Source organism: Hyperoodon ampullatus (assembly GCF_949752795.1).
Source record: "Hyperoodon ampullatus genome assembly, chromosome: 2".
NCBI lineage: Eukaryota > Metazoa > Chordata > Mammalia > Artiodactyla > Ziphiidae > Hyperoodon > Hyperoodon ampullatus.
This window is the reverse complement of record NC_136915.1, coordinates 45,720,427-45,733,117: the sequence shown is the minus strand read 5'-3', so window position 1 is coordinate 45,733,117 and position 12,691 is coordinate 45,720,427. Positions and strand designations below refer to the sequence as shown.

General features: G+C 55.0%; 1 protein-coding gene across 8 annotated transcripts in view; it reads left to right on the top strand.

Moving 5' to 3' along the window:
• The window catches only part of LRP8 (LDL receptor related protein 8), a 78,697-nt gene that overhangs the window by 34,371 nt on the left and 31,635 nt on the right, over window positions 1–12,691 (top strand). For all 8 annotated transcript variants that reach the window (XM_079697215.1, XM_079697216.1, XM_079697214.1 and 5 more), the window contains exons 3-4: window positions 2,898–3,020; window positions 10,950–11,078. In XM_079697215.1, coding sequence (XP_079553341.1) covers window positions 2,898–3,020; window positions 10,950–11,078 — 252 coding nt within the window. The remainder of the gene's footprint in view (window positions 1–2,897; window positions 3,021–10,949; window positions 11,079–12,691) is intronic.

Here is a 12,691-nt window from a genome sequence, read left to right as displayed (position 1 = left end):
CAGCTCTGCTTCCAAATCCTTCCACGTGGTTACACTTCATACAGGGTCCGCCAAGGTGGTTTAGTCTAGTCCCCAGCCTGACACTGACCATGCTGCCTCAGTTTCCCCAGGGTGATCCATTAGCAAAGCATAAGTTGTCACAGGCCCAGGTTTATTCTACCGCACATTTCTGGGCACATTCCAGGGGAGCCCTTCATGCAGGTGCCTCTGGTCTGTGGTGGATCCGCCACATTGCCTTGTCCTGCAGCCCCTGGGATCTAGTCCAACTGCATTTGCCTCTCTGGGGTCCTCATTCTTCGCCCGATAATGCTGAGGTGGCTAAGGGACTTAGTATAAAGAGTCCAAGCTTTGGAAGCTGCCACATGGACTTGAAATCCCACTTCTGCCACCTAACACCCTCACCTCTTTGAGCCTCAGTTTCCTCTTCTGTAAAATGGGGTTAACAACAGCTGCCAGGATAGCTACGAGGAATCACTGGGATATTGAGTGAAAGGTTCCAGGGCAGAGCAAGGGTGGAAAATGTCCAAACTGGTCATGACAGTGAAACAGGTCTGTTCCCCAAAACACCACCATGGGACATGCACCCGAGCCTGCCATTTCCTGGCCTCAGTGCTGCCCTTCAGGACTGTGATGTGGCTTGTGGCTGCTCTGGCCTCTTTACCTAGTGCCTGTCAGGACTTGGCACACTGTGGGAGGCCAAGCTGACTCCCAGGCTCCCAGGATGCCAGGGAGGAAAGGGTCCGTGGCGAGCATCTGGCTGGCCGAGGCCCAGCGATGGAGCCCCTCCATCCCCTTCTTTGTCAAGCCTGCCTTGCTCTCCTGGGGTTTGCTGGTCATGCACTCGTGCTGACAGGCTGGGCGGACTTCTCCTCAGTGTGCTCAGGGCACAGACACAAGCTCACTGAGCGCTGAGCTGAAGCTTCCATGGACTTCCCACCTATTCTTGGGCTTTTCTTCCGTATCTGATGCCCCTGGGCATTTTGGGTGGGGAAGAGGGACGTCTGACTGTGAGGTCCAGCTGTGGCTCTGCTCCCACCGGGGTGTGACCTTAGGCTGAATGTCCCCACAGGTCAAGTGAGGACAGAACAGGCCCTTTGTCGTGGGGTTTCCTGGTAAAGTGCCTAGCACAGAGACTGGCACACAGGCTGCCCTTGGAGAATGTTAGAACAGGACAAAGAAAGCACTGGAATATATGTTTCTTTTTTGGATGCTGAGCTTCCTGTGGAAGGAGCACTCTGGTGTTCATATTAGGAAATGCCCCGGGTGCCGTGGTTCATAACTATACTTCCTTTCTGATGCACTATAAGCCGTGATTTACCAAAAGGCAGTACCACATTGGTATTTATCACCCATGTCGACCCCTCAGTGCAGGGCTCAGAGAGGGCTTTTGGGGGGTCCTGGACTGGGAGGCAAGTGAGCTCGTTCTGATTGCTGCCTTCCTGTGTTTCCCTGGGCCAGCCCTTTTCTCTCTCTGAGTCTCAGGCCCCCATCTGTAGGTAGACTCTGATTCCTCTGGTTTCTTCCAGCCCTGCACAGGCAGAGATGTTCTTCTAAGGAAAGTGTGAAGAAAGCTCAGCTTAGAATGCAGATGTACTGCAAGGATTTCGTTGAAAAGAAAGGCAGAAATGGAATGGATTCAGGAGGCCTAGCATCTGTCCCCAAATCCCTGTTAAGTTGCTCAAGGGGGAGCAGTCATGTGGCTCCAGAGGCGGCCAGAGGGCCTGTGGGAGGATTTACATAACCCAAGGCTGGTCACTGGGAAGGAGCTTCCCGGGGAGAGGGAGAGCCTGGCCCTGGAGGTGTGGGTGGGAGCAGAGGCTGGACAGCTACGTTTCCGATGGGTTCAGTGCCCTGCACTGAAATCTGCCCTGAGTTGGGTCCTGTGCTGAATCTGATGCAATACCTGCACTAGGGGAGTGTCAGGCCAGTGGAGGGACAGGGAGGGAGAAAAGTAAACCCTGTTGGTCCCTGTGTTCTTGTCCCAGTTCTTCTCCCAGCTGTGAGAGTCCAACCTGCTGTGTACATCCCCTATGAGGGCACAGAACACCCCATTTCCTTTGCTTCTAATTAAGACAGACCATAAAAACAGCAATAGCTGCTACTTACTGAGCATCTGCTGTGTGCCAGGGTCTCTGCTGCCTGATCTTCATACATTATAACTTCTTGTTACTTCTCCTTGGAGCCCTTTGTTTCTTTCTCCCCATTATATAGATAAGAAAACGGAGGCTCAGAGCTTAAGTAACATCCCCAAAGTCACACAGATAGAAAGAGGCAGAGCTGGGATTCCAACCCCCTGTGTGGCCATAAGCGCCTTGGGAGCAGAGACGGATTTGGATGTCTTGCCCACAGATTCTCTTTCCCTCTCTCTGAACAAAACACACCTCATCAGTCTTGCCACAAGGCGATCATTTACTTTTCTGATTTATGATCACCAGCTCCCTGGTGCTTGCAGAAGGAGCCTCGACTTCAGTCTGGTTGTGGGGAGCAGGAAAGGCAGGTAAAGGGACTGAGAACCGGCTGAAGGGGCTAAGGCAGCTACCGTATGTGATCAGGGAAGGCTTCCTGGAGGCTGTGACAGTGGGCCTGGACTTGGGGGGAAGAGAGAGGTGTGATGGGAATGGGCATTCCCTTGATGGATGGATCCTGTCACCCTTGTTGAACTTGGAGAGCAAGGCCAGGGATTGCCCGTCTCCTCCTGGTGTGGAATGAATAAGCCTTTCTCTCCTGTCCTCTCCTCTTGGTCAGGGAGGCACTCGTGGCCTCCTGGGGACATGGGAGGTCACGTGGTCCAGCTTGCAGACCAACACATTCGGTCACCCCGTAGCCACCTGAGTGTATGTCCTAGAAAAGCCTCCTGTGCCCACCAGGCCCCTCGTGCTCTTCTCCTTGCCCTGCAGCCAAGAAGACCTGTGCGGACAGCGACTTCACCTGTGACGACGGCCACTGCATCCGAGAGCGGTGGAAGTGTGATGGCGAGGAGGAGTGTCCCGACGGCTCGGATGAGTCCGAGGCCACTTGCAGTGAGTGTTGCCCCTAGGCTGGGGGAGGGGACCTGGCTCTGGGCTTCAGTTTCCTCATCAGGTCTTCCCGGTTGGGAGGTTGGGAGGCTTGGGTGAGGTGATCTGTCATGCACAGCCTCAGACTCACTTTGTGCTGAGCCCTTGCAAGCTCCAGGCTGACAGTCCGGTGCCTCTAGTTGCTGGTGTCTGGGGACCTGTTTCTGGACTTTCTTCCCAGCCCTCTGGCAGGTTGGACCCTGCTCCTGTAGTTCCAGGAGCTAGAAACAGCCCCTTTGTGCCCTGCTGCCCAGAAGTAGCCAGAGTACATCCTCCAGGCCTCCTCTCAGCCAACCCCACTATTTTTTTTTTGAGGACTCTAATCATAATTCTAATAGTGCTAATGGCAGCTGGTGCTTATCAAGCATTCACTGTGTAGCGGGCACTGTGCTAAGCACTGTGTATGCTTTCATTCATCTAATTCCCACAGCGGCCTCATGAGGCAGGTACTGTCACTTTCTAACTTTTGCAGAGGCGGACACTGAGGCTCAGAGAGGTTGAGTGACTTGCCCAAGGCCACTCAGCCGGGACTTTGAGGCCCCAGCTCTGTCCTCTGCTCTGGGCAGGCTGATGGCAGTGAAGACAGCGGGCGAGGCGAGGGCCAGAGCAGAGCCCCAGGCCCGCCTCCCATACTCAGGCTTTGTCTCTCTTTCTTTTCCAGGCCCTAATCCTCAAAGCAAACTTACACCCGCCAGGTCATTCCGTGACATTTGTTAAATTAAAAAGAAGATGAGACGGGGGCAGGGAAGGACCCGGTGGTCCCAGAGGCAGAGCTTCAGCAGAATATGAGCCTGAGATAAAAGGCTGGGGTGGGGGCCGCACGTGGAGGACAGGAGGTGGGGCGGGGGGGACCTGGTTGGGGGGGCGGTGGCTGGCAGGGACCTGCGAGTCACAGTCCTGGATCTTCCTTAAGGGTCACAGTCACCCCAGAGGCAGAGGTGGGGACAATGGAGGCCAGCGTCCCATCTAGGGCTGCGGCTGGTGATAACTGGGTTTCCGTCTCCTAGCAACAGAGCTACCAGTCTCCGTGGGAGAGAAAGAGAAAGGGAGAGAGAAAGGGAGAGCAGGAGCCGTCCCCGGCCGAGACAGGGCACCCCCTCGTTTCCGTGCACAGCTGCCCTGCCTTCCCCGGACTTGCTGCAGGCCCTATTCTTCCCTCACCCCACCAAGTAGCCAAAGCTGGTGCAGTCCCAGGTGTCTGGGCCCAAGGACAGCCCAGTGCTTTGTCCTGAGCTTGGCTTCGGGAGGAACAAAGCCGAGCCACGCCCACTTGTGACTCATCCTCTTGGCAACCTTGGGAGGGGGGGTGGATCTGTTTAGACAGAAAGAAACTGAGGCTGGGACAGGTTCAGCCACTTGCCCAAGGCTGCCCAGCTAATATAGGGCAGAGCTCTGTGCAGCCCAGAGTGTGTGTTTGGGCAGGGGGCTGTGGCCACCATGGCAATCAGCTCCGTCATCCAGACCCCATGCCTGTGGTTTCCCTGGACACTGGAGGTGGGAGGGGAGGGGGAGCATCATCAGGGTCATTCCCGGGGTCTGTCCTGCTGCCTGAGCGCTGTGCTCCCCCTCCTCCCCAGGTCTCTGTCTCTTTGCACTGATGCTCCTTTTCATCTCCCTCCTGCCCAGCCCTGCACTGTCGGGCTGCCTCCCTTCCCTGCGTGCCCCTCCTCCCCCTCCCTCTTGCCGGCTCTCCCTCTGCTGCCCTGCCCACGTTTCCCTCTGTCTTCCTCCCTCTCGCCATCCCAGCACTTTCTGCTGTGCGGGTGCCCTCGGGCCTCACGCCTCCTGCCTCCCAGGCCTGATTCGTGTTCAGCTGTAGAGCATGGTTATCTGACCATGGAATAACTGGAGGCTTAGGGAAGCTGAGGGCCTGCTTCCAAGACACACAGGTGGTTCATGGCTGGTCTGCCTTCCAGGACAAAAGGCAGGCTCCGCAGTGTCTCTGAGGCTCGACAGGGGGCTCCGTGGGAGCTGCCACCAAGGCCACACCCTGGGGGTCGGCGGCCCGGCTCTCTTCTGGGCTCTCCCAGTGATTCACTGTGAGGTCCTGCATACTTTCCCGCCCCTCTCTGGGCCCTAGTTTCTAACAGTCCAGAATTCCAAAGACTGTGATTCTAAGACTCCTGGACTCTTAGGATTCTGAGGCCCTCTTTCTCCCTTGCCTGTACCCAGCTGGGGCACAAGGCCCAGGATCCCACTTGCCATGCACAGTTACATTGGTCACAGGTGGGCAAGGTCTTTGGGTGGGGAGGGCTGCCTGGGGGAGGGCAGCCAGAGGGGGTCCTTGAGGGTCAGGCAGAATTTGCGGGAGCAGGACCTGGTAACAGGCTTGCTCGCAGCCTCAGGACCTGGTAACAGGCTTGCTCACAGCCTCCTGACCAAGTGAGAACCCGGCAGCCAATTCACTGCCCATTTAATTGGCGTTGTCATAGCAACCTCCACAGCCTACCAGGTTCCTGAGGACTGTGCCAGCTTCCAGGATAGAGCCCCCTGCCCACCTGCAAAGAAAGATTATAGGCAGTAGTAAAGGGTAGTGGGTTTGATGTCTGATATATTTGGGTTTAGGTCCTTTAACCTGTGAGACCTCAGGCAAGTTGTCCAATCTCCCTGAGCCTCAGTTCATTTGTCTGCAAAAGGGGTTAATGGTACCTACCTTACAGGGGGTTATGAGGATCAAATGAAAAAAATGCACACAAAATGTCGGTGCTGGAGCAAATGGCAGTGTTATTTTATGATTACGTTTTGACTGTAGGCCCTCTCCCCAATTTAAAGCCTTAGAATAGTCTAAGTGAGGGGGGTTTGCATGGAAGGGAAAGGAATTTGGGAGCAGGTCCCCCTTCTTGTGTTCCCCCATTATGTCATCTGCCCCTAGCTGCCCGGGGTTTCTCCCAGCCCTGTTTCCTTCTGGTTCTGGATTCTGTGTCTATCAAATTGAGCCAGGAGTCACAGTGGGAAAGCAGGGACATTTGCCTAATGAAAGTAGCATTTCAGCTCTAATTATAGCTCACTTGACTGGGGCCATTTGTGATCTACCTTCAGGCATCTGTTGGGAGGGGCGTGGGATGGGGGTGGGGAGGTTAGTTCAAGGTGAATGAGTTACAATTCTGGGTGCTGCTTATTGAAAATGAGGTTTTAGTCATGCACCTTAGAGCCTTCCCATCTGAAAGGGGGACCTCACAGATTAACCAAGAGTACCTTCATATCAGAGACCAGAGATTTTATGAGATCCCAGCAAGGTTAGAGGCCAACCCAGCTGACCCTGTGAGAAGAAGCTTGGTGTAACTGCCCCCTTCTGCACAGTGGGATGTCCCATGTCGTGCTTCCTGGGGCAGCAGCTAGACCCTGTAGTTCCCACTGCCTGAGCCTCTGGTCCCCTCGGAGCTGGCAGTCCCCATGTGGAGGTTGTCTGCCCCTATGCCTCTCTTGACCTGACACTGCAGATGTGCTTGCTCAATAAGTAGCTGTCAAGCACTTTCATTCTTTTTTTTTTTTTTTTTTTTTTTTATTTTGCGGTACGCGGGCCTCTCACTGTTGTGGCCTCTCCCGTTGCGGAGCGCAGGCTCCGGATGCGCAGGCTCAGCGGCCATGGCTCACGGGCCCAGCAGCTCCGTGGCATGTGGGATCTTCCCAGGCCGGGGCACGAACCCGTGTCCCCTGCATCGGCAGGCGGACTCTCAACCACTGCGCCACCAGGGAAGCCCCCACTTTCATTCTTTTATTCAACAGACATTTCCCTTTTTGTTAATTTGTGAACTTATGAATTAGAGAAAGTACCATTGGATTTGGATTTCTGGTGCAGTCTTCTCTGGGAATTTATAAATGCTTCCGGCCACTCCAGGGTGCAGTTGCAGGCCCTTGGTGACTTGGAGGATTCCTGATGTCTGAGAGACAGTGGGGCTTGTCACTCCTGCCTCTGAGAACCTGGGGTTACTTGGACAGCAGGCCAGAGGCATCCCTTGCGGCATCTGTTTCTGAGAGAGAGAGAGACAGAGAGACAGAGAGAGAGAGAGAGAGAGAGAGAGAAGGAGGGAGAGAGAGAGAGAGGGCAGGAGAGGACAAGAGGTGGAGAGAGGGAGAGGTGTTCAGTTCAGGGGTGGAGGCTGCGTCTTGGCAGGCCGTGTGGACTCTAATAATGTGTAATGTGCATCCCCAGAGGTGAGACCAGGGCCCTCCCAGCCTTTTGTATCTGCACTTCATGAAATAAAACTAGGGCAACTGTTTGCTGAGTTCCAAGTTTGCTCCAGGCCCTGAGTGAAGGGATTTCCATGTTTCCTCATTTAAACCACCCACCAACTCTGGGAGATTATGTAACCCCTTTTTCAGGTGAGGGGAACCAGGGTGCAGAGAGGTTAAGTGGCTTGTTGAAGGACCTTCATGTTAGTAAATGAGATTTGGACCCAGGCCTGTCCGACTCCAAACCCATGTTCTGTCTCCTGCGTCGTGCTGCCTGGGGCCTTTAGCTTTAGTTATCCTGCAAGTGGACGTCAGACGGCCATCTGCCATCTTGCAGCCTCTGCCTGAGCAAAGGTCCAGTGAGCCTCCTCCCTCCAGTGACCCCTCTGCAGCCCAGGGTTGCCGGGAGACCGGTGGGGCCTACTTGTCTCACGTGCAGTGTCCAGTGCCATAAGTTAAGCAGTGCACTTGGAGTTGAGGGACCTGGGGAGGAAGCCCAGCTCTGCCCTTCACCACAAGACTTCGAGCAAATGACTTTCGCTCTCTGGGCTTTGCTCTCCCCATCCTAAAATAGAGGTAATAATAGCACCCACCTCGTGAGGAGATACTGCACATCAACACTCCCCAGACTCACTTCCCAGGGCTGGGTGGTGAGAAGCCTCACCCGGGAGCCCGCGGGGCAAGGTCTGTGTCCTGCTTTGGGGAACAGCTGCATCCCAACAGAGATGGCAAGGTTCTAAGAGAGACAGCAGTCGGAGCACCCAGCATCTAGTAGCCGGGCAGGTCACTTCCCCTCTCTGGGCCCCTGCCTCCTGTCACTCCAGTGGCTGCTCCTCAGTGTGACCTCCAAGGCCTCTTGTGTCCCGGCATTCCAAGAAGGTGCCTTGGCTCTTTGAGGGTAGGAGGGCTGTTGTCAGGCACTGCTGAATCCTCGAGAGCCTGTAATTAGAGCTGTCTATTTAGGGACACAGCAAATGTCTTATTCATTATGAAGAAAGGAAGCAGACGGATTGTTTAATCATTGTCCTTGCTGAAAGGTTATGCAATTAACTGTATAAATATTCATTCAGAATTCAAGCAGCTGCCTGCTGCACTGGGGTATGCAGAACCAGGCCCCCAGAGATGGTGTGGACAGGTCAAGGGCCATTTCAGTCACCTGGGCTTTTGGGCGGAGAGTTTGGGGCTGGTTCTGGGCCCCATCTCTACCCACAGGAGCAGGAGGGGTATGATGGAAAAGGGCAGGGTTTTTAGTCCAAGGAACCGGGACTCTACCCCTCACTGCTGTGCATTTTGGGCCAGTTACTTGGTCTCTCTGAGCCTCAGTTTCCTTATCTGTAAAATGGAGTGCTTACCTGCAGGACCACTGCCCTACTTCATTCCAGGGGTGCCACTGACATGATGATCTTTGTGAATGGTGCCCCTGGAGTTTGCACTCACAGCCTGCAGGGCCCGCTTACCTGGCAGGGTGAGGGTCAGGATGACATGGGAAAATATCAGCTCCTCAGAATGGAGCAGCCTGACCCACTGTAGGTGCTCAGTAAATGTGGCTCCCTGCCAACTCCTCTGTTTCCTAAGGCCTGGCGCAGGGATATGTGGCTGCCTTGTCCCTCCATCCCATGGTTCCCTCAGGGGCTTGCAAACATACAGAACCTCCTCTATCACTTTTCTGGGAGTGAATTTAAGAGATGAAATATCCTATATCTTTTAGACTTGTAGAATGATAACTCAGGGGTTCTCAAATAGGGTGCACGAGAATCACCAGGGGAAGTGAAGCGGGGGGAGTTGGCTAAAATGCCTGGGCTCTGCCCTCGAAGTTTGGATTCAGTCTAGAGTGAGCTGGGGCCAAAGAACCTGCACTTCTAACAGCCCTCACACACCCACCCCTTAGTCAGGACTCCAGGACATGCTGGTCGCTGCAGCCCCCTCGTGTTCTGCTGGGCCCAGAGCGGGAAGTGCTTTCTCGGGTCCTGCAGTGCGTGGGTGATGGAGGTGCTCTGGGCCCCTCTCCTGACTCCCAGGCCCCTCACCACCCTGCAGTACCGCCCCGAGGAAGCCGTTGTAAAGGGTCTTTGAGTGTCAGTGCTTTCCAGGGCTCTACACGACAGTATTTGTAAAGGGAAATTTCTGTAAAATGAATCCTATGAATCCCGTATTCCCAACAGGTCACCTTATGTTTGTGAAATGTATTCCTAGGGATAACTTTGGGGTCCACAGTTAGGGGTCCGAGGTCCTCCTCTCCCACAGCGTAGTAGTGTCTGGGGGCCTTGACTCAGATACCTGCTCCCAACCCCACCTTGTCTGTGCCCTTTTCTCCATCTCTTGTGGCCTCTCACCCCAGCTATGGAAGTAAGAGGAAGAAAAACTGGTATGAGATCAGAGAGAAAAACTGAGGGTAAGGCACCAGTAACCTGCCACCTGCAGGGTGCAGTGGACTGTGCCCAGTCTCTGGCATCAGACACAGCTGACTGCATCCTCACTCGGCTCTTTACAGCTGTGTGACTAGTACCTGGTGATGGGTGCCATGTCTGCTACACAGCAGTGCTCAATAGCTACTCACTGAGGGAACAAACAAGTCCTCAGCTGCTGCACGTGGAGAGTAATAGTAGGTATCATCAGTGAGCACTGGCTGGGCGTTCTAAGTGCTTTACAGACATTAACGTAGGTGTTCGTAACAATCCTGTGGTTCCTAACAATCCTGTGGGATAGGGAATAGAACTGTCCCCACTTTATGGGCACAGAGATAAGGATTGCTGGCCAAGGTAGATAGCCAGTGAGTGACCAACCTGAACCCAGGCAGCCAAGCCCCAGAGCCCATGGCCTCAACCTTTGTGCTGGAGACCCCAACATAATCTTCACCCTGCTGGGTTGTTGTAAAGATGAAATGAAAGCGTCTAGCTCTGTGCCTGGCACATCCTGGAGACCACTGAGTTCGGCCTCGTGTACCCCGTGAACGGCAGAGGGAGCCAGCCACGGAGGCCTGAGATGTATCTGCCTCAGCTGGGTCTGTCACGTGGGCCATTCTGGGACGCCCAAGATGAGAGCCATCCCCAGGCCTGATCAGGGTTCTCATTCTTTCTTCCAAATTGAGAATCAACCCCGGGGCTTCAAGCCCCTGATTGAGTCAGCCTCTGATTGCAGCTGCAGTAATTATAGCTATGTGGTCCCGCTGGGCCCTGCCACTCGGCGGCTGCTCTCTGCAGCGGGCTCAGCACCATCGCCAGGGGAGGGGGCTTGGAGGGAGCTGTTGGGGCCTTGGTGAGCCCTTCACATCTGCAGTCATGGAGTCACTGATCTGGAAGGCAAACTGAGGCCCACATGGGGCATATCTCACCCAAGGGCACACAGCTGGAAATGGCAGAGACTCATGCAGCATAAGGCGGCTCCACATTGCTGGAGCCTAAAGGGAAGGCTTGGAAGGGTGGAAGGTCGGGCCGGTGAGGCAGGCAGGGGTTGGCTGGATCAAGGAGGGCCTTGAGGGCCAGGGGCCAGGGGGCCGTGAAAGGGTGTTAGGCAGGGCAGTGGGTCAGTTATAGGATTCAGGAAGTCTTAGGGGAAGACAGGGGCTTCTTCTCAGATGAAGAAACTGAGACATGGGGCAGGAAGGCCCTGGTGGATTCCCAGGGCCTCAGGCCAGGTGGCTGGAGCCAGGCAGTAGGACCGGTTGGCACCATGCCCTGTGTCTCCCGTGGCTAAGCCATGCACGTGTGTCTGTCTCCACAGCCAAGCAGGTGTGTCCCGCAGAGAAGCTGAGCTGTGGACCCACCAGCCACAAGTGTGTGCCTGCTTCGTGGCGCTGTGACGGGGAGAAGGACTGCGAGAGTGGAGTGGACGAGGCCGGCTGTGCCACCTGTGAGTCTGGGGTCAGGTCCCCAGGGTTTGCCAAGCACAGTCAGGCAGCCTCGGGGAGCAGTGGCCGCTTGTGGGGAGGGGCCAGGTTCTCCAGGGGGCTTGGCAGGTGGAGAGGAAAAGGTATCGGTCAGGACACTAGTAATGGCCGGGCACTTTGCAGAGACATTCTTTTTCATCCTCACAAACACCTCACGAACAGCCATTATCATCCCCATTTGTGGGTGAGGAAACTGAGGCTCAGACAAGTGAGGAAAAGTGCCCATGGCTGAATGATGGAACTGAGATTCAAATTCAGGTCTGGACAGCAAAATCCATGCGCTCTTAAACCATGCCTGCCTGATATCTGCTCATCCATTCCATACGTCTGTACTGATCTCTGAGCAAGGGCAGGGAGACCAGGGTGGGGACCGTAGTGAGAGATGGTGGTGGCCCGGGCCAGGGCACTGGCAGTGTCAGGGGTGGGGAGGGGGACTGTTGCTAAAATCTCAGATTTGAGCCCCGGTGCCATAGGGCAGGAAGACATTCCCAGCAGCCTCGGCAGGGACAGATGGAAGAGGTCACTGGGGCAGTTCCACATCACTGAGCTTCAAACACAGGGATTATCTCCTTCCCAGGGAGCGGGCCAGCAGGGCCTGGGCCAGTGGGGAGCACAACCCGACCGTGCATGTTTCATATTTGATGGGCACCTACTGTGTGCCAGGCCCGGAGCCAGGCTCCGAAAGGGCCGATAAGGTGACTGCTACACAGTCCTCCCTCTGGGAGCTCATGATTAACGGGGTAGACAGACTGGTTATCATTACTGGACTGTGAGGCTGGGCTGAGATCTGGGTGATCCCTTGGGAGCTTTTGCCAAGCACTTGCCCACCACTGTCTCCCACCCCCTCCCTTCATCAGCTTCTGTATTTCATCCTATCCATCCTTCCTGGCCCAGGGGAATACCATCTCCTCTGGGGGCTTCTGAGTCACAGCACTCTAGGATTCTGAGTCTGGAGTTATGATATGTCTGAAGCCGGAAGCATCTGGTTATGGGGGCAGATCCTGGCTGGGGCCGGCAGTTTCAAAGCCCCATTGATGGCATTGGCTCATTTCTTCAGCTGTGATAATTTTGTGGGGCCTCACTGGCCAGTGAGAATCCTCTTCCCTCCCCTACCCGCTGAAAATCAGGTGTTTCCTCAGTCATCAAGGCCATCAGCCACTACTGCAGGGGGTAGGAATAGCTCTAACAAGGGCATGTTGTGGCAGGACTGTTTCCTGTCAATTATAGGAGATAGGGGTGTTTGAAGGGCCTATGGGGCTTCTCTGCTTCAGCTCCCAACCACCGGGGGAAACAAAAAGAATTCTCCCTTCTCTCATCCCTCAGAGCTTCTTCCATTCGTGAATGCTGGGCGAGGGGTTCCCTGGGCGCAGGCCTGAGGATGTAGATCTTCAAGGTGCTGTCAGCTTCGAAACCTTGGAGCGAACTCAGGATAAAGATAGCGCTTCTTCTCAGAACTCTGATCGTAATGAGTCCTCCCTCCCTGTCTGGACAGGAAGGAGGGGAACTGATCTAGGCATCAGCTTATTAATCTTGAGGGGCAGACATCACAGGGTAGGGTGTGCTTTTCCCACCAATG